At 44.0% G+C, this 20,408-nt stretch overlaps 1 protein-coding gene across 3 annotated transcripts in view; it reads right to left on the reverse strand.

The window, feature by feature from the left end:
- The window catches only part of LOC129863607 (netrin-G2-like), a 137,254-nt gene extending 117,143 nt beyond the window's left edge, over nt 1-20,111 (reverse strand). Inside the window, exons 1-2 of one of the 3 annotated variants that reach the window (XM_055935707.1) lie at nt 19,318-20,071; nt 17,335-18,133 (exon numbers count right to left, since the gene is read on the reverse strand). In XM_055935707.1, the coding sequence (XP_055791682.1) occupies nt 17,335-17,553 (219 nt within the window). In that variant the 5' untranslated portion in view covers nt 17,554-18,133; nt 19,318-20,071. Of the gene's footprint in view, nt 1-17,334; nt 18,134-18,714; nt 18,868-19,317 lie in introns of those variants that run through there. The other 2 variants (XM_055935708.1, XM_055935709.1) reach the window with 2 other exon arrangements.
- Nucleotides 20,112-20,408: the final 297 nt, after the last annotated feature.

The raw sequence follows: 20,408 nt of genomic DNA on the forward strand, positions 1-20,408 counted from the left end.
TAGCTGTTTATCGTTGTCTCTGATTGGGGACCATATTTAGGTAGCCATATTCCTTGGGTAGTTTGTGGGTTCTTATTCTATGTCTATGTATAGTTGCCTGTCAGCACTCGTGTTATATAGCTTCCACGTTCGTTTTGTTACTTTGTTAAATGTTCATTCGTTTAATTAAAGAGAATGTATGCATACCACGCTGCGCCTTGGTCTCATCACTATGACGAACGTGACAAATTGTTCACAAATAAATGAGTGAATGTTCTAGTAAGCTAAACAGCTAGCTAGTTGACTGGTGGTTTTTATATAGTTGGATCATCATATCCTTTGAGGTTTTAAAAGGGTTCTAACACTAGGATTTTGAACATTTAAAGTAACTGGGAAACGTCCATGGCAGGCATTGTTGTCACCTTAGCTTCTGAGTGATGGGAAACACAAGAACCACCACCAATCAACCTACACCACTCACACCCGTTGTTCCTAACTAGCGTAGCCATGTCATCAAATAACTCTGATTTGGTCACTTGTAACTTGCTGTTTGGACAGTCAGCATTCAAAAACAGATTTGAAAAACAAAACTGATTTGCGCATTAAGACCTGCAGTGTGAACTAAGCTTTAGATCCCTCCTAACGTGTTCTCCAAGATCATGAAAAAAGGCTCACATGCAAGGTGAGGTATTGAAAAAAGGGGTGTCAATTTTGACCCCAATCTTTGAGAAAAAAAATATGACTAATTAAACAAAATCGCTTTCTCTGAGCAATTGCATTAGTATAAAATAATATAATTTCCCACCAAAAAAATGTGCATACAATACAGCGCAGTATTTACATGATTTATTTGATATTATTTCTTGCTCGTCTTTGTCAAGGGTGACAAAAATGTCAGACGCCGCTGTACATCTGGATGTGGTGCGTGTGTTGAGTATGAGGGACTGAGCTGTGATGCGCTAAATGATTCACTGAAAGCTGCACATGACCTGATTGTCTGTCCTATCTGTCTCTCAGATAATCAGGGACGGGATGTATTTCATTTTGTATGGGAGGGTTGTGAGTGTGTGTCGGTATTTGTTTAAACCCTCCCCCTCCCATACCCTCTTTCCTTACCCCCTCTCTCCTTATCCTGCTACTCTCTCCTCTTCTCTGGCCCACATAGCTACCTTCTGCCAGCAGTGTGTACACACATGCACACACACACAGAGATCCTGGCCAACTGCTACGGCAGGTGGCCGGCATCACTAAGTCCCTCCAGCAATTATCCTAGCTGGGATCCTGTCACCGTGATGACCAGCGCGATGGAACTCTGTCGCTGTGTCTACACGCAGTGGGCCATGGTGATAAGTGGATTCTTGTTTTGGGCGGGACTCGTCCCAATCAGAACAGAAGCTTGCTCATTCCTTAGGTAAATATGTCTGACACGGAACACTCAATAACCATGTTCTAAAAAGTATACAGTGTTTTATGATTCGATAGGACACGTCCCAATTGGAACAGACGCTTGCTTAAGCCCTCGATCTCTACACCTGAGGGACCTAGATTTGGATACCAACACTCATTCATCATGGCCTAAAAATACTAAAACCTAAGTATGATACGAAGAGACATTTTGATTAGTAATTTGGAAAATGTATGTAGCAGGCTAATATATACTTAGTGTACAAAACATAAGGAACATCTTAATATTGAGTTGCACCACCTTTTGCCCTTAGAACAGCCTCAATTATTTGGGTCATGGACTTTACAAGGTGTTGAAAGCGTTCCACAGGGATGCTGGCCCATGTTGACTCACAGTTGTGTCAAGTTGGCTGGTGGAACATTCTTGATATGTTATGTTTTTGGTATGTTATTTTAATAATGAGAATTAACCAATGATATCAGGCCACACCCGGCCATGATTATAGACATCTGTGTGTCTTTTGACACTATATAAATGAGTCATCCCGCAGTGTTTGTCATTATACCCTGACGAAGACAGCTTGTCTGTCGAAACGTTGGACATAAATATTTTTGCATCTGAGCTCCTAGAGTGTGCGGCTCTCCTTTATTTTTTTAAGAGTCTTGATACACATAGGAAATTGTTGAGTGTGAAAAAGCCGGCAGCATTGCAGTTCTTGACATACTCAAACTGGTGCGACTGGCACGTACTACCATACCCCGTTCAAAGGCACTGACATCTTTTGCCTTGCCCCTTCACCCTCTGAATGGTACACATACAAAATCCATGTCTCAATGCTTAAAAACCCTTCTTTAACCTGTATCCTCCCCTTTATCTACACTGATTGAAGTGAATTTAACAAGTGACATCAATAAGGGATTATAGCTTTCACCTGGATCTACCTGATCAGTCCATGTCATGGAAAGAGTAGATGTTCCTAATGTTTGTACACTCAGTGTAGGTGGGCACATCCATCTTGATGAGAGAGGAAACATTATAACAAGTTAAGAGACATCCCAACACTGGAGGTCTATGTACCAAACATTCATATATTCAATTAAAAGATAAACAGCCAAATTGCATTGATATTGGGAGTGATTATCTAAAAAGTAATAGGACTCAATCAAATTCAAATTTCCTACACCAACAAGAGGGATGTTTTGTACATTTTTTTGTAACTTTGTAACTCTCTCGCTCTCTCTCGTTGTAGTACTTTCCAGGTATTGCCAGCAAGGGGAATAAAGTCCATGACAGCCAAAGAACACAATGTAGTGTTTAGAACAATCATCAAATGAAATGAGCCTCCCATAAAAATAAAAAAAACACACAGTGGGACAGACATGGGATATTGCTTTCTTGCATTATGTTGTTTTGTTCAGAGATGTGAGTTTAGGTCACTAGAGGACTGTCTCCCTTGCCCTGTTGGGGAATGTGATTGTCCTGTACATAAAAATGTGTGTGTCTGTTATTGGTGTTACTTGTTGTCAGTTGTTATGCTGGTGAGTGTGAGCGATAGTGGGACTAGTAGTGTGACATAGTAGGATGAGTGATGAAATGTGTATGTGCGTGCGAGCGTGTGGGTATCGGTGTGAGTATTGCGTGTGGGTGTGCTGATGTGTGAGACAGAGAGTGTGTGTCTGCGATATTTTGCTAACCCTCTTTTGCCACGGTTAATTACAGGCTCAGTTTCCCTGAGGAGTCCCAGTGACATAGGAAAGGCTGGTGTGTGTGTGCGTGCATATGAATGCCTGAATCTGCATGTATGCATCTGTACATGCATTCGTCTATATAGTACCAATCAAAGGTTTGGACACACCTACTCATTCAAGGGTTTTTCTTTATATGTTACTATTTTCTACATTGTAGAATAATAGTGAAGACATCAAAACTATGAAATAGCACATATGGAATCATGTAGTAACCAAAAAAGTGTTTAAAAAATCTAAAATCACCCTTTGCCCTGATGACAGCTTTGCACAATCTTGGCATTCTCTCAACCAGCTTCATGAGGTAGTCCGCTGGAATGCATTTCAATTAACAGTTGTGCCTTGTTAAAAAGTTAATTTGCGGAAATTCTTTCCTTCTTAATGCGTTTGAGCCAATCAGTTGTGTTGTGACAAGTTAGGGATGGTATACAGAAGATAGCCCTATTTGGTAAAAGACCAAGTCCATATTATGGCAAGAACAGCTCAAATAAGCAAAGAGAAACAACAGTCCATCATTACTTTAAGACATGAAGGCCCGTCAATCCGGAAAATTTCAAGAACTTGGACATTCGAGCAATGGACATTAGACTGGTGGAAATTTGGTCTGATGAGACCACATTTGAGATTTATGGTTCCACCCGCCATGTCTCTGTGAGACGCAGAGTAGTTGAACGAAAGATCTCCGCATGTGTAGTTCCCACCGTGAAGCATGAAAGAGGAGGTGTAATGGTGTGGGGGTGCTTTGCTGGTGACACTGTCAGATTTTTATTTTATTTTATTCAAGGCACACTTAACCAGCATGGCTACCACAGCATTCTGCAGCGATACATCATCCCATCTGGTTTGCGCTTAGTGGGACTATCATTTGTTTTCAACAGGTCAATGACCCAACACACCTCCAGGATGTTTAAGGGCTATTTGACCAATAAACTCTTTCAAGACTGTTGGAAAAGCATTCCAGGTGAAGCTGGTTGAGAGAATGCCAAGAGTGTGCAAAGCTGTCATCAAAGCAAAGGGTGGCTACTTTGAAGAATCTAAAATATATTTAGATTTGTTTAACAAATGTTTTTTTTGGTTACTACATGATTCCATGTGTTACTTCACAGTGTTGATGTCTTTACTATTTTTCTACAATGTAGAAAATAGTAAAAATAAAGAAAAACCCTTCAATGAGTAGGTGTCCAAACTTTTGACTGGTACTGTAATGCATGCAGCTGTGAAAAGCAGGCCAAAAAATGGGAGACAAATCCCAGTACTGGAAGAGAGGAGAGGTGACGAGAGAGGAGAGGGGTGATGAGGGCCGGAACATCTGGCTGCTGCTCCACCACAGGACAGTGTGCCCAGATTACCAGCAGCCAGGTCTGCATTGTGTGGTAGGCTATCCTTTGGCGGCTTCTGCTGTGTGCAAATGAGACAGTGATGTCCCAATCCCCAGGGTTACTTATCTCTCCTTACCACTAGTTGCTCTGTTTGAGGGATGCTCAAAAACTAGGGGGAGATTGAGCCTATGGCTACCATAGCTGTATGAAAATGTAACACTTAGCCTATGTTCCATTTATGAAACTCAGCCTAAGTACTAATAAAATAATACTCAACCAACTTTAGCAGCTTTGGGGACATATTTCAAGGGACACAGGATATCCTGCTATCTTTTTGCTATAAGTATCCCATGGCTAAAGACAGGAAATCTTAACTTACGAACCCTAGGCTATGTTCCCAATATTGTACTCCATCCAAGGATCCAAGAAGCAGAGAGGTGAAGTGGTATCATTGGGAGGCTTAGAGGTGGTGTGAGTTCTTCACCTCAGGCTGTCTGAGCCCAGCAACAGATCCTCCTTAGTCCCAATTTGAACCGCCTAAGGCTTTATTGATATCATTCCACCAACAAACCATGTGTAACTAAACAGTCTCAGCATGCATGTACATAATGTACACAAACACACACACTCTCATATGCACGCAGATATGAAACATTGCACCTAAAAGAAATAGAATTATAAACTATGAAGAGATCCACCACCATATTTTACAGTAGGTATTTGGTTCTTTTCTGCGTATACATTCTCATTTCGACACCAAAGTGCTCTATTTTCATATAATCGAACCAAATCAAATCGCTCTTTGGGCACTCACACCAGTGGTGGGTTTGGTATCGAAATGAGAATGCATGAGCAGAAAAGAACCCCATATCTACTGTAAAATATGGTGGTGGACCTTTGATGTTATGGGCCTATTTTGCTTCCAGTGGTCCTTGGGCTCTTGTTAAGGTTAACAGTATCACGAACTACCCCGTACCAGGACATTTTAGCTAAAAACCAAGTTGCCTCTGCTAGGAGGTTGAAACTTGGTGGATCTTCCTGCAAGACAATAACCCCAAACCCCCCAAATCCATAAAGAAATGGTTAATTGGCCACAAAAATCAACATTTTGCATATCTCAGTCTGCGACCTTGAACCCCAGTTGTTTGAATTGAAGCGCAGACAAATTATTTCAAGGATCTGGAAGGATTCTGTAAAGGAGGAATGATCTAAGAATTCTCCAACTCTGAAAACATTTGAGAAAAGGGGTCAGTGCCGTTACCCTCGCAAGGTGAGGTATAGAAAGGTATTGAAAACAGGGGTGTCAATAATTTTGACGCCTACTTTTTTGAGGAGAAAAAAAACACTATTTTTTAATATAATTTCCAAAGTTTTTTGAGCATAGAGTATAGTTTAGTATTTGAATGATTTATTTCACACAGTACTTTTTGCTCATCTTTATCAAGGGTGTCAATAATTTCAGACCCTATTGTTTATAGGCCTAAATAGCATCATTGATGATATAACTATACTGAACAAAAATATAAAACGCAACATTCAACAATTTCAAAGATTTTACAGATGTATATTTCATAAAAAGGAAATCTGTCAATTGAAATACATTAATTAGGCCATAATCTATGGATTTCACATCACTGCGCAGGGGTGCAGCCATGGTTGGGCCTGGGAGGGCACAGACCCACCCACTGGGGAGCAATACCCAGCCAATCAGAATGAGTTTTAACCCACAAAAGGGCTTTATTACAAACAGAAATACTCCTCAGCGCCCCCCCCCCCCCCCCCCCCCCCCCCAAGCTTATTTGCTTTTTGTGCATATGGAAAATGTCAGGGATCTTTTGTTTCAGCTCATGAAACATAGGACCAACACTTAACACGTTGCGTTTATATTTTTGTTTACATTTCATTTCCTCTGTTAAACCTAACCTTTGGAATGACTTTGATAGCAACAGTGAATCTATTTAGTAATTAGGTGGAGATCTCTCAATAATCATTCTCATGATAGCACATTGGTAGCAGTCAGTGACGAATATCAAAACTAGGGTTTGGTTAAAATCCTGGATGTGAGACCAAAGGGATAGCTCTAGATTAACTCTCCAGTAGGCGGTGCTGCACTGCCTATTGTTTTTTTCTGATAGTGGATATAAATGTTGAAAATCTGACATTGTTTCAAAGGTAAAAATTCAACATATGTTACACAATATTTGTCTATGATGACATAATCCTGTGGTTGAAATTTCACCCTTTTTGCAAATCCAATGTATTTTCCACATAGATTCCACGTCACAATACGTTGACAAATGTAGTTGAAACAACTTTTATTCAACCACTTCGTGCCCAATGGGTTGGCTCTTTTAGGACTATTCATTTGTTGTTGATGATTGAATCATTCCTTTGTTGCTTATGTTGAACTCCTACCCCCCCTGTCATGGCGCACCTGACAAAGTTCCTCAATCTTTTATTTCTGTAGTTTATGCAACTTTGTTAAAAGCTAGTTGTTCTATGTTCCCAGTTCAGCTCCATCTTTATCTGCCATGATCTAAAAATGTATCTATGCAGACCCTTGGTGTGCAGACTTTTTTTCCCAGCCCAACACTATCACATCTGATTAATCTAATCAAAAGCTTGGTGAATGGTTGGTCACTTCGCGATGATTAAGTCCCTGCCCTTTGTACACACTGCCCGTCGCTACTACCGATTGGATGGTTTAGTGAGGTCCTTTGATCGGCCCCGCTGAGGGCGGTCACGGCACTGGCGGAGCGTCGAGAAGACGATCAAACTTGACTATCAAGAGGAAGTGAAAGTCGTATCAAGGTTCCCATAGGTGATCATTAATGGGTTGCCAGCCGCGGGCGCGGGGCTGTGCTCCAAAAACAAAACTCTGTTGTGGGCTGGGTAGGGGACTCACGCCCCCCGCCTCTCCCTTCCCTCGGAGCAGGGTTCATGACCAGGGGGGTGGCTTCAGCCCCAGCCCGGTTTCCCGCATCTTCATGTCGCCTGGGTTGCGCTCGACCAGCTCCACCCCCCCTTTCCCCGTTAAGCAAGGCCGCATCTGTGGGCAGGTTTTGGTGTGGAGTCTAACGCACATGCAAGTCAGAAGGTTTTCTCCAAACACACCACGTGGCGCAATGAAAGTGAGGAACAGTGCACGCCAGCTGAGGTGGGATCCCTGCCCTGTGGGGCCGGGAGCATCACTGGCTCGTCTCGCCCGCTCTGTCGGGAGGTGGAGCGTGAGCGCATGCGATAGCACCCGAAATATGGTGAACTATGCCTGGGCAGGGTGAAGCCAGAGGAAACTCTGGTGGAGGTCCGTAGCGATCCTGAAGTGCAAATCGGTCATCCGACCTGGGTATAGAGGCGAAAGACAAATCGAACCATCTGGTACCTAGTTCCCTCCGAAGTTTCCCTCAGGATAACTGCCGCTCAAAGTCTCGTAGTTTTATCTGGTAAAGCGAATGATTAGAGGTCTTGGGGCCGAAACGATCTCAACCTTTTTTATTTTTTTATTATTACACCTTTATTTAACCAGGTAGGCCAGTTGAGACAAGTTCTCATTTACAACTGCGACCTGGCCAAGATAAAGCAAAGCAGTGCGACAAACTACACAGAGTTACACACAAACAAACATACAATCAATAACACAATAGAAAAATCTATGTACAGTGTATGCAAATGTAGAAGAGTAGGGAGGTAAGGCAATAAATAGGCCACAGAGGCGAAATAATTACAATTTAGCAATAACACTGGAGTGATAGATGTGCAGATGAGGTGCAAGTAGAGATACTGGGGTGCAACTGAGCAAGAGGATAAATAACAATTTGGGGATGAGGTAGTTGGGTGTGCTAATTACAGATGGGCTGTGTACAGGTACAGTGATCGGTGAGCTGCTCTGACAGCTGATGCTTAAAGTTAGAGAGGGGGAAATAAGACCCCAGCTTCTGTGATTTTTGCAATTCGTTCCAGTCATTGGCAGCAGAGAACTGGAAGGAAAGGCAGCCAAAGTAAGTGTTGGCTTTGGGGATGACCAGTGAAATATACCTGCTGGAGCGTGTGCTATGGGTGGGTGTTGCTATGGTGACCAGTGAGCTGAGATAAGGCAGGGCTTTACCTAGCAAAGACTTATAGATGACCTGGAGCCAGTGGGTTTGGCGACGAATATGTGGTGAGGGCAAGCCAACCAGAGCATACAGGTCGCAGGGGTGGGTAGTATATGGGGCTTTGGTGACAAAACGGATGGCACTGTGATAGCAAACTGGATGTAGTCTGAGTAGAGTGTTGGAGGCTATTTTGTAAATGACATCCCCGAAGTCATGGATCGGTAGAATAGTCAGTGTTACAAGGGCATGTTTGGCAGCATGAGTAAAGGAGGCTTTGTTGCGAAATAGGAAGCCGATTCTAAGCTGGCTGCTTTGTAGCCGGGCGTGGAATGCGAGTTGCCTAGTGGGCTACATTTGGTAAGCAAAACTGGCGTGGCGGGATGAACCGAACGCTGGGTAAAGGAGCCCGATGCCGACACTCATCAGACCCCAGAAAAGGTGTTGGTTGAGATAGACAGCAGGACGGTGGCCATGGAAGTCGTAAGGAGTGTGTAACAACTCACCTGGCGAATCAACTAGCCCTGAAAATTGATAAATATTCAAACAAGAACTTTGAAGGCCGAAGTGGAGAAGGGTTCCATGTGAACAGCAGTCGAACATGGGTCAGTCGGTCCTAATAGATGTATGCTCTCTGGGCGAACGCCGTTCGGAAGGGAGGGGCGATGGCCTCGAAAGATAGTCAGGTTCAGATCCCCGAATCCGGAGTGGCGGAGACGGACGCTGCGAGTAGTCCAGTGCGGTAACGCTACCCTTTCCCAGAGAAGCTGGCGGGAATCCCAGGGAGAGTTCTCTTTTCTTTGTGAAGGACAGGGCGCCCTGGAATGTGTTCGCCCCGAGAGAGGGGCCCAAGCCCTGGAAAGAGTTGCGGTTACGGCGGCGTCCGGTGAGCTCTCGCTGGCCCTTGAAAATCTGGGGGAGAGGGTGTAAATCTCGCGCCGGGCCGTACCCATATCCACAGCAGGTCTCGATCTATAAGCCCAGGATGACAGTAAAGTGGGCAATAAGTGACATTACAAGAAAGGGAACACCGATACAACAGTAAAAAAAGCTTGCAGGTTGGAGGGCCATCTAACATTAGCAGATCGGAGGGCCGTCAAGTGAAACAGACCAATGAAGCGTGGATAAACAGCGCGAGTATCTATAACTCTCTGAAGGCGGGGTAAGCAACCTCCCCAACACTACTGGCTGGTTTTCCAGGACTAGGATAATCAGGATAGTATAACACAGACCTAACACAAGGCCTGCTGTGTTTGGGTGGCCCTGTATGTTACCCTGGGCAGAGGTAGCCAGGGAAAGGGCAACGGCTGGGTTAGCCTGGCTTTAGCAGGGGGAGGTGGCATGGCCCTGGGCCCAGACTGGGACAGCAGTGATCTACTGACTGTTCTCATAGATCGGTATATAATGACGAGACACTCATGTCTCCGCCATAACAATGGGAGTCATTGTCCCAAAGGCAGGTAGGCAGGGAACAAGCTTAGGTCCATAGAAATGCATTGGGCTTATTTTTGACAGATTTTGGCGAGAGTAAAACCTCTAGCTTCACCTCTTCCTCTCTGCTATTCTCTACTCCACCACACTACCAGCTGCCATCTTCCTCTCCTTTCAAGCATGCTCCTCTTCCGCTAAGCTTCTCTCCCTCGTCTATTTTTAGAGCTGGCTGATTTCTACCTTCTAAAACAGGCAAAATCTGTTGTGGAAGAGGAAGGTTTTTTTTCCCTTCTTTCACACATGAACATACTGTACACACTCACACTCCGTTCATCCCTCATCTGTCACTACACACACTCATACATGGCGAGGAATCAATTTTCATGGGGGTACTTTACCTAAAGGGACTTGATTGAAGGTTTTGGTTCAAACCAAGCCACATGAAAGACGTACTGTACACTAACGCAGGCTTGTTGTCTGTATGTGTGTGTGTGTGTGTGTGTGTATGTGCGCGGACAGTGCTGGTCTGATTTCATCTTTCTGCTTAGCTAAGATGTGATCTTCTCCACCTCTCCCTCATCATTATCTCTCTCTCTCTCTCCCCCTCCCTCCCTGCAACACACACACACACACACCATCCCCAGGGGTTACACACCACCAAAACAGTACAACTACCATGTATAGAGAGCTCGCTACAGTACAGTAGCATGGTCCTCAAAAGAAAGAGGGCCGCCATTTTAAAGGAGCTACCATACTGCCCCAGTTGGCAGAGAAGGACACTACCTATAGCTAGCTCCACTCCCCATGAACAGGAGATGAATATAACAGTGTATCCCAGAGGAGAGGAGGAACAGGACTAAACGAAGGCAGGGAAATCTGTGCCTCAACACCAAACGAGCATCCGCTGAATTTCACGGCCTTCGTTTTGGGGCAACAGTGTATTCAGGTGAAAAATAATTAAGTTACAGTGGGGAAATACATTAGTGAAAAAGCGCACGCACATACACACATAAAACACACACATGCATACAACACCCACACATACAGTGTGTGTATTTACTGTAGGTATTTAAGTTACATATGTCCCACTATTGCATAATGTAATAGAAAACAGTATTGGGATCTGACTAATGTCCATATGTCCATTCATATACTTCAGCACCATGCCGGTGTCTTCCAAGTGCCATCTCTCTTTGGGGCTCAAACCATTTCAGCACCATGGCGCTCTCTACCAATGGATACTGTACACAGATGCTGAACTGCCATCACACACACATGTACGGTATGCATCCATACACACAAACATACATGCACACACACACTTTCTCTGTGTGTTACTTATTCCGATGAACACCAAGATTGTTGAAAGTTCAATCACTATTTAACTTTTCTAAATAAAGGATTTTGGGGGAGTTAACGAGTGCACACTTCAGTGAAGGAATGAAGTATGCAGAATGGTGACAACACACAGCCTTAGATAATCTAAGAGTAGGGATGCACGATATATTGGTGAACATATCAGAATCGGCTGATATTAGCCAAAAATGCCAACATCGGTATCGGCCTGATGTCTAGTTTAACGCCGATGTGAAAGCTGACGTGCATACCTATATAATGTAGGTACAGCACATAATGACGCCACGTGCAACACAGCATCCCTAACCTTGCCCACAATTTCTGCTGTGTGGATCGAGCAGTCAATTGAAAGAAATCAAATTTCAGCGAGACAACACAAAGGCAAAATCTATTAACGCCAAGATAATGGAATTCATTGTCCTTGACAATCAACCGTTCCCTGTCGTGGGTGATGTTGGCTTTCTCAACTGGTCGAGCACCAGTACACAATAACGTTACCAAGTGCGCTATTGTTCAGATGTTGCCCTACCGGAGTACACAGTAATGGCGTTACTGCTATTATCTTCATGACATACTATTGAACGCCGTTTGGGTCTTTGCGTGTCAAAAAAGATACACGTCAAATAACACTATTTGACAATAACATTATTTGACGAATTAAATAAGCTTTTAATTTGACACGTCAAATAACACAGTTCTATTATATAATGTTGTGTGTTCTGAATTTGCACGTGCAAGCCAAGCGCCACCACTACTATCAGTAGCACTGTCAGAGCTGTACAAAAAAAGTCAGCAAACAAGCAAACACGAACAATGGGTTTACAATACCGTGTTGGTAATAAAGCATTATTTGTTCAACCGCAACTTCTGGGGTAGCTAGCTAGCTTTAGCTTGGTACTTAGATAGCGCCAATAAAACCAGGCTGAAAATAACGACCAGTTTAAACTGCAGTTATTTAAACTACTCTTATTAATGATTTAGGAATCCTTGTGCGTAGGTATTAGCTTGGTAGCCACTTGTTGTTCGCCTATTGAAATTGAACTTCAGTTCATGAAAATAAATAGCCAGCCAGCTACTTAACCCTGTTGCCCAAAGCAGCCAGCTAGCTTCATCTGGCTAGTGAGACCAGACCGGGTTATGTGTTGTGAAGCTAGCCATATTAAGGATTAGGCACAATAGTGGAATGTACGGTTCGCCTTCAAAATAAAAGTACCTCTTTGAAATTGATGCAGAGGGTTACAATTATTGGAATCGTGCCATATATTTAGACTAAATAATGTTAAAAAAGGTTGGAATGTGAAGCAATGAAATGGGGTATCCGTCTACTCGGTGACACCCAAAGAACACAACGATGAAGAGTTTACGCAAATATTAGCATTGTAGCTCTTATCGCGGAACTGTGACTGTGTGAAATCTCCTCCCCAGTCAGCCTATTGTGTGTTGACATTCATATTGCACTGTACAGCTTTACCTAATGATTGGGGATCAATGAAATGGGGTATCAGTCTACTCAATACCCAATATATTTTTACCCAATGTCCTCCTCAGAGTTATCAGACTCCAAAACATCCACACAGTATTGTTTTTCCTCTGGAATAGTGTTCAATACACATAGGTTGACAATAAACGTGGCTCAATTCACAGTTGTTTCAGAGTCCCGCAATAAGAGCTACGATGCTAATGTTCTCAGAGTAGACTGCTACCCCATGTCATTGATCCACAATCCATAGGTAAGGCTGTACAGTGAAATAAGTATGCCACCAATGCAATTCTAAAGTATAACACAGCCAGTGTGATTTCAACAGATGTCAAATTAACAAATTGTTGTCTTTTGTTGATTTTATATAACATTACAATCTCGTTTAGCATGATCTATTAAATGATGGTATAATTCTACTATTTGTATTCATTTGCATCACTGTCAATGACATACTTTTATTTTGAAGGCTAACCACAAAGTCCACTATTGTGGCTAATCCTTATTGTGGCTAGCTTCACATAGATGGGTCCGACCACCATTAATCAAATAAAAACTGTCTTATACATTAGGGTTATTTTAGATGAAGACACCTAGCTATATAGTTAGCTAGGTAATTATAGCTACTGAAAAAGATAGTCGTTTTGCTATGTTTTTGGGGAAGAACATTGTTTGCATCCATGAGCTAGCTAGCTTTTTTTATGACCAGCACTGGAGGTGTGCGAGACAACTTTACCAGCATCATAGCATACGTATCAATGAATCGTTGTGACATATGAAATACGAGTGAGTGTAATCAATGTGTAATAACTATGTAAAACATTTACGAACGCGTTAAATTATTATGTGACGTGCAGTCCTATTCAGGTCCTGATTGGTCAACAAGCTTATTTGACACGTGTATCTTTTTTGACATACAAAGACCCAAACGGCGTTCCACAGAAATCCTGGTTGAGAATGAAATGACTGAACAAATGAACAACGAAACAGCACAGCAAGTAAGTGAAAGAAATAGGCTTTGATTATGTTTGACTGGTAATGGACACATACGTAAATGCCAACAAAATAACTTTTTGGTCAGTGTGGTGTGTGTTTAACCTTTATTTAACTCGGCAAGTCAGTTATTAAGAACAAATTCTTATTTGCAATGAAGGCCTAATTCGGCCAAACTTGGACAACGCTGCGCCAATTGTGCACCACCCTATGGGACTCCCAATCACGGCCGGATGTGATACAGCCTGGATTCGAACCAGGGACTGTAGTGACGCCTCTTGCACTGAGATGCAATGCCTTACACGGAACCCAATCCGGCTGCACGCGGGCGCCATCGTGCATAAATATATTTTGTTCCCCCACATCAAACGCGATCACGACACGCAGGTTAAAATATCAAAACAAGCTCTGAACCAATTCTATTAATTTGGGGACAGGTCAAAAAGCATTAAACATTTATGGCAATTTAGCTAGTTAGCTTGCTAGCTAATTTGTCCTAGTTAGCTAACTTGCTGTTGCTAGCTAATTTGTCCTGGGATATAAACATTGAGTTGTTATTTTACCTGAAATGCACAAGGTCCTCTACTCCGCCAATTAATCTACATATAAAACGGTCAACCGAATCGTTTCTAGTCATCTCTCTTCCTTCCATGCTTTTTCTTCTCTTCACTTTATATTGCGATTGGCAACTTTCATAAATTAGGTGCATTACCGCCACTGACCTCGTTCGTCTTTCAGTCACCCACGTTGGTATAACCAATGAGGAGATGGCACATGGGTACCTGCTTCTATAAACCAATGAGGAGATGGGAGAGGCAGGACTGATTTCTATTTTAGCCCGTGGCAACGCAGACGCCCGTTGGCGCGCACAAGCAGTGTGGCTGCAATAATTAAATAACATAGAGTTCTACATTTATTTTGCAACGCTCACGCACTCGCGTGCGCAAGCGGTGTGGTCAGCCTGTTAGACCTCTCTGTCCGTGTGTGTTAACTATTTAACTGTTCTAGAATGCTTAAAAGGCTGCAAAAAATGTAAATATTGGTTATCGGTATCTTTTTTTGGCAAGGAAAATATTGGATATCGGTATCGGCCAAAAATGTCATATCAGTGCATCACTATCTAAGAGGAAGGGACCAGTCTGCTCTACTCAAGCCTATAGATCCCAGCTGGTATAGAAACTGATGACTAAGACTAATCTGCTGTCCCAGGTACCACCCAGCATCTCTCTCTCCCCTATGGAACATTGGAGGGAGCCTAAGACTGGGATCTGGAACGGAACATACCATGGCGGCTAGCATCCGGAGCTCCTTGTAAGGAAGAAGCCCATTAAGGAGAGCATCAATATTTCATCGCTCAGAAACATAATTGTTAAAGTTTCTAGCTGCAGGTCCGGGCCATGCCATTAGAGGGCAAACGTCAATACAGGAGGCCCCAGCATTTCTCTCTCTCTCTCTCTCACACACACACACAGGACGCCTCAGCATCTCTCTCTTTCTCTCATACAGAACGCCTCAGCATCTCTCTCTGTCTCACACACACAGGACGCCTCAGCATCTCTCTCTCTCTCTCACACACACAGGACGCCTCAGCATCTCTCTCTCTCTCACACACAGGACGCCTCAGCATCTCTCTCTCTCTCACACACAGGACGCCTCAGCATCTCTCTCTTACACACACAGGACGCCTCAGCATCTCTCTCACACACAGGACGCCTCAGCATCTCTCTCTCTCTCTCACACACACAGGACGCCTCAGCATCTCTCTCTCTCTCTCACACACACAGGACGCCTCAGCATCTCTCTCTCTCACACACAGGACGCCTCAGCATCTCTCACACACACACACAGGACGCCTCAGCATCTCTCTCTCTCTCTCACACACAGGACGCCTCAGCATCTCTCTCTCTCTCTCTCACACACAGGACACCTCAGCATCTCTCTCTCGCACACACACACACACACACAAGATGCCTCACCATCTCTCTCGCTCTCCCCCTCTCTCTCTTTCTCTCTCCACCTCTCCCTCTCCTTCTGAGGAGCAGTCACTGGAGAGGGCTTTCTCAGGCCGTCAGCAGTTTCTGCTACTTCTACATTAAACAAATCATTAACCATTAGGTATCTGAGGAAGGAGCATATCCACTCTGCTTCACGTTATCAAATGATCCTTGAGTCCTGTTATTAGTCTCAATGAGGAGGTGTGTGTCTGTGTGTCTGTAAAATTCAGGATTATGGTAGCCATACACTCTTAGAAAAAAGGGTTCCAAAGGGGTTCTCGGTAGATCCCTTCGTAGACGGTTCTAGGAAGAACCTTCAGATGATAAAATGGTTCTTGGTAAAACCTTCATAGAGGATTCTAAGCAAAACCCTTCATAGAGGGTTCTAGGTAGAACCATATACAGATGGTTGTTTGAAAAAGCCTAGAACCCTCTGCCAAAGGTTCTACCCAGCACCAAAAAGGGTCCCCCTATAGGGACAACACAAAGAACCCTATATGGTACTACTGAGCACCTTTTCTAAGAGTGTACAATACACAGTGTGTGTTTGTGAAAGAGACATCAGTGGATAATGAGTAAATCACTTCTACTCTATTAGAGTTCTGTATCTCTGTCCTTGGTTGTAAGTCCTCCCTCATCTGATTACCTCACTGACTCATTGACTGGGTAGCTGTTACAAGGATTGTCCAGCCAAGTGATAGGGATCCTGCGCCAAACACATTAAGTAGACACTCAGATTGTGTCAAGTTGTGACAATTAAAAGTAAGTAGTATGCTGTAGCTTAAAATGGCCCACAGAGGTAGCCTATTCTAAAAAGTTTCCAACTATCCAAACTTCCTACTTCTAGAGTTTAATTCCACTCAACAACCTATTAAAGTGGGAACTACAACGTTGAGCCTTGCATTCTAATGCCTAGTATTTTCCCGCAGTTCTCCACTCTCGCCCTGCGAGTGCCCTTGGAACGAAAGGTCCTCCACCCTCTCTCTCGTCTTGATGCTGTTTAGCAGGCGAAATTTGAAGTCCTCCCGAAAACGCAATCAAGCCGGTTGACAGTCTGCCAGCACAATGTGAATGTAAACAACACCTCCGCACCGCTCTCAGTGAGCTCGAGCCCATGGCCAAGTAATTTCACTGATGTCATGGCTTTTGGAGCCCGCCAAACTTGGCCAAGGCCCGCTCAAGCCTGCTCGAATTCACACTGCATCAGGAGGTTCTGACCTGACTAAGCCCAATGGTATGTTTTTTTTATCCAACTCTGCTTCTGTTGTTCTCACATTTCCTTTATAGAGAAAAAAACTCGGCATATCGCCTCTTACTGTGTTATTTAAGTCCGCAAACAAATTAGGCTTTCCCAAAGTCACACTGAAATAGTGTTGATTGCAAATAGGCATTGCGATAGGTTACCCCTTGCCTGGATGTTCCCTGGACTATAGTTCAGGCCTGTCAATTCAACTAATTCTTTAATTCATCACCCTCACTGCAGCAACTTCCAACATCAATTTCAGTGCATTACAATTAACCAACCACTCCACCTTTCAACTTACCAGAGTGCAGAATCTCTCGGGCGGGTTGCCGCAGGTGATGCCCGGCGGGTCCACCTTCACCCGCATGTAGTCCTTCATGGACTGGGCCTTGGGCTGGCATGCATACTGCTCCCACACTGCGCCATCGTCCGTGCTCACCAGGGACTTGCACAGGTCGTACTGGCCCAGCGTCAAGGAGGCAAAGCAGTGCAGGAGGAGCAACGCGGCCTGGCGGAGCATGGCACGAGAGTGGTCCCAGGACGAGTAGGGTCTGGCGGCAAAGGGCGAGGGCGGCCACAGTAGTCAGAGTTGGGGCGAAGAGCATGGAACTCGACTGAGGACCATACGGACACAGTAAGTAACTTCGTTGTCACCAAGATGCGTCTGCACGCTCACCTGAGCTTAAGGGGACGTTTTGGGGATGATGGAAAAAATGCGAATGCACCAAGAGAAATAAAAGTGTTCGAGGTGGCTAAGTCAATTTACAGCCGTTCAACAAACGTGGGCCTACAAATAATCACAGCTCCTTTAGGAAATGACACTAACTTGTGTTGATGTCGGATTTGGAAAAGTGACAAATTGAGTAGGGGGCGTTGAAAGTCAGAGAAACTTCCCATCTACTTCAACCATAGTGGCGCCAGTGCTGCGTGTGCAGTGGTGGGGGGTGATGGTTGGAGAATCAGCAGAACTTCAGAGGTCTTTTTCGGCTGGGAGAGATGAGAGCTGCCCGCCAGGGATGATAAGGGAGGGTTGATTATGTCTTTGGATACAGCCATCAGGTCGTGATGCAGCCGCCCGGCGCCTTGCCTCAGTGACTGTCCTGTAAAGAAGAGGGAAATGATAAAGATATTAGACTGATAGAGGGAGAGAGAGACTACATAGCATAGTTTCTCTTGTTCATCACAAGTTTCACTTATCTTATTTTCCAATGTTGGACATTTAGGCTACATAACCTAATTTGTATTGGGAGAGTAGGCCTGTAACTGAACTTCCAAGAAATTGGACAAAACCGTGTAGGCTGACACAGAGGATATTGTAAGTAAACATATGTTTGTATGTAATACTATATGTCATTGTGATCGTGTAGGTGGACATATTTCAGAGATAATATTTCCAGAATTATACACAAGTTTTTAAGTCATACGCAGGGCTTGGTGCCAATTTTCAAAAGTTGGGTATTTGTGGGTGGTGTGTTTGGGCGTGGACTGTCAATGAAAGATAGTTATATGAGCTAAAACTTAACTTATGATGTAGCATATGCATTGCGTCTTGGAAGGGGGGGTTGAAGGAAAGTGAAAAAGTCACTCCACCACTTTGTGCATTCGTTCCATAAAATATGAGGCATCCTAACTTCACCATGCATTATATCTGACATAGCATTTAGTAAATTATTACACACACCTTCACTCTGCTGTCCTGATTGCGCCCCTGCGTAAATGTAACAGTATAGCTTCCGTCCCTCTCCTCGCCCCAACCTGGGCTCGAACCAGGGACCCTCTGCCGCCTATGCGCGAGAGAGTTTGAATCGGCATCGCCTTTCCAAACGCTAGAGGACCAGAGTGAGCAAAATGCGTTTTAATTGGATTAACCCTGTTCACCGTTTGGCTTCGCTGTGGCCAGAGTCCCACATATATATTTTTTCTCCGCGAAAATTTGGTAAAGCTAAGTTCAGTTTTTAGTTGTAAATCGCCAAAGCTGTTCTTCAACTCGAAATACGGTATAGGGGTGTGTCTGCTAGATTCAGCAGCGCGAATCAAAAGTAGCAACCATTCAGGCTGCATTTAATTTGGTAGCCTAATAAATAATATTATTTCTAAACATAATATGAAGTGACAGCTGTTTTATTGATTGTAGAGTATATGCCTAATAATATTTAGAATAGTGAGTGACAATTTAATAGTCTACATCACTCGGAGTGAGCGGTGCGTTTTAGACTAGGCTTCGTAATCTCGTTTTTTTTTTTTTTAATCAAACATTTTGACACGTGTCCGATTTGCGACTTACTTAGAACATTCATCTGATCCGGGAGAGCTTCTCTGTTCCTTTATACGACCGCCTCTCTGCCGTGAACCTTGCACGGCTCCATCTACACCATCGGGCTCCTGTCGACGTGTAGGCTACTGTACTCCACTCCTGTGATCTGGTCTGGTCCCCTTGTTGGTCTTCTCCAGCGGGTAACTTTTTTATTACACCGCGGAAGGCTGCACAGGGTAGAACGGTGTCCTGGATCTGGAAACGGGCGTTTGGGTAAAAAAAAGAGCGTGGTTTCCAGCGTGAAGGAGAATCAAAAGTGAAGATATTGACTTTGAGGAAGGGCTGGTGCCCGTTTCTTCTCCTCCCACTTTACAAGCTCGGGTTTACCCGGGATGCTCAAGGGCAGAAAAAAAAAGAAGCTTGGTGGAAAATCTCTCTCGTCTACTCCCTGTCCCTCTCTCTCTCTCTCTCTCTCTCTCTCTCTCTTATGTACTCACAAACCCGCCTCTCCCTCTCTCTTAATGCTTGGGCTAAATCCTTTTCACCGTCACTTCCAATCACTTTCAGGGCTTTTATCTGCTAACCTCCGGGGCGGGCGGCGCAACTTCGCGCTCGACGCTTTCTCGCGTGGGCCGACATGCACCAAACTGAACCGTCCCACAGGCCGATCAGCACGCGCTGCTGAAAGGACCGGCGGAGAAGTGGAGCTATAAGCCTATGTTGTATCGTTCCTGCTCTCTGTGTCACCGATTCATACTGTGCGTCCGAGCTGTCCGATAGTTGTATCAGGTATTCGCTAGCAGCAGATAATACAGAGTTGTTTGCGCGTTTTAGGACGTGTTGGATAGATGGCGGTTTAGATGCGGGACATAAACACTGCTCGGGTTTAACACCATCCATATTGGATTTCTATTTGTCATATTTTTCAACTGTGCTGTTTCACAAAAGTTCTGAACATTTCTATTCTCATTGTTTCTACAGATTGAAAATAAAATGTTTTGCTAAAAGTATTATTGATCGATTGACTATGCCTTTTCAGATCGCTCAGTGGTGCTATCTGCAGGGTTAACTCCAGGTAAATATTGCAATTCTTCAGCCATTCCTGGACCTGTGACCAAAAA

Source organism: Salvelinus fontinalis, chromosome 10 (assembly GCF_029448725.1).
Source record: "Salvelinus fontinalis isolate EN_2023a chromosome 10, ASM2944872v1, whole genome shotgun sequence".
NCBI lineage: Eukaryota > Metazoa > Chordata > Actinopteri > Salmoniformes > Salmonidae > Salvelinus > Salvelinus fontinalis.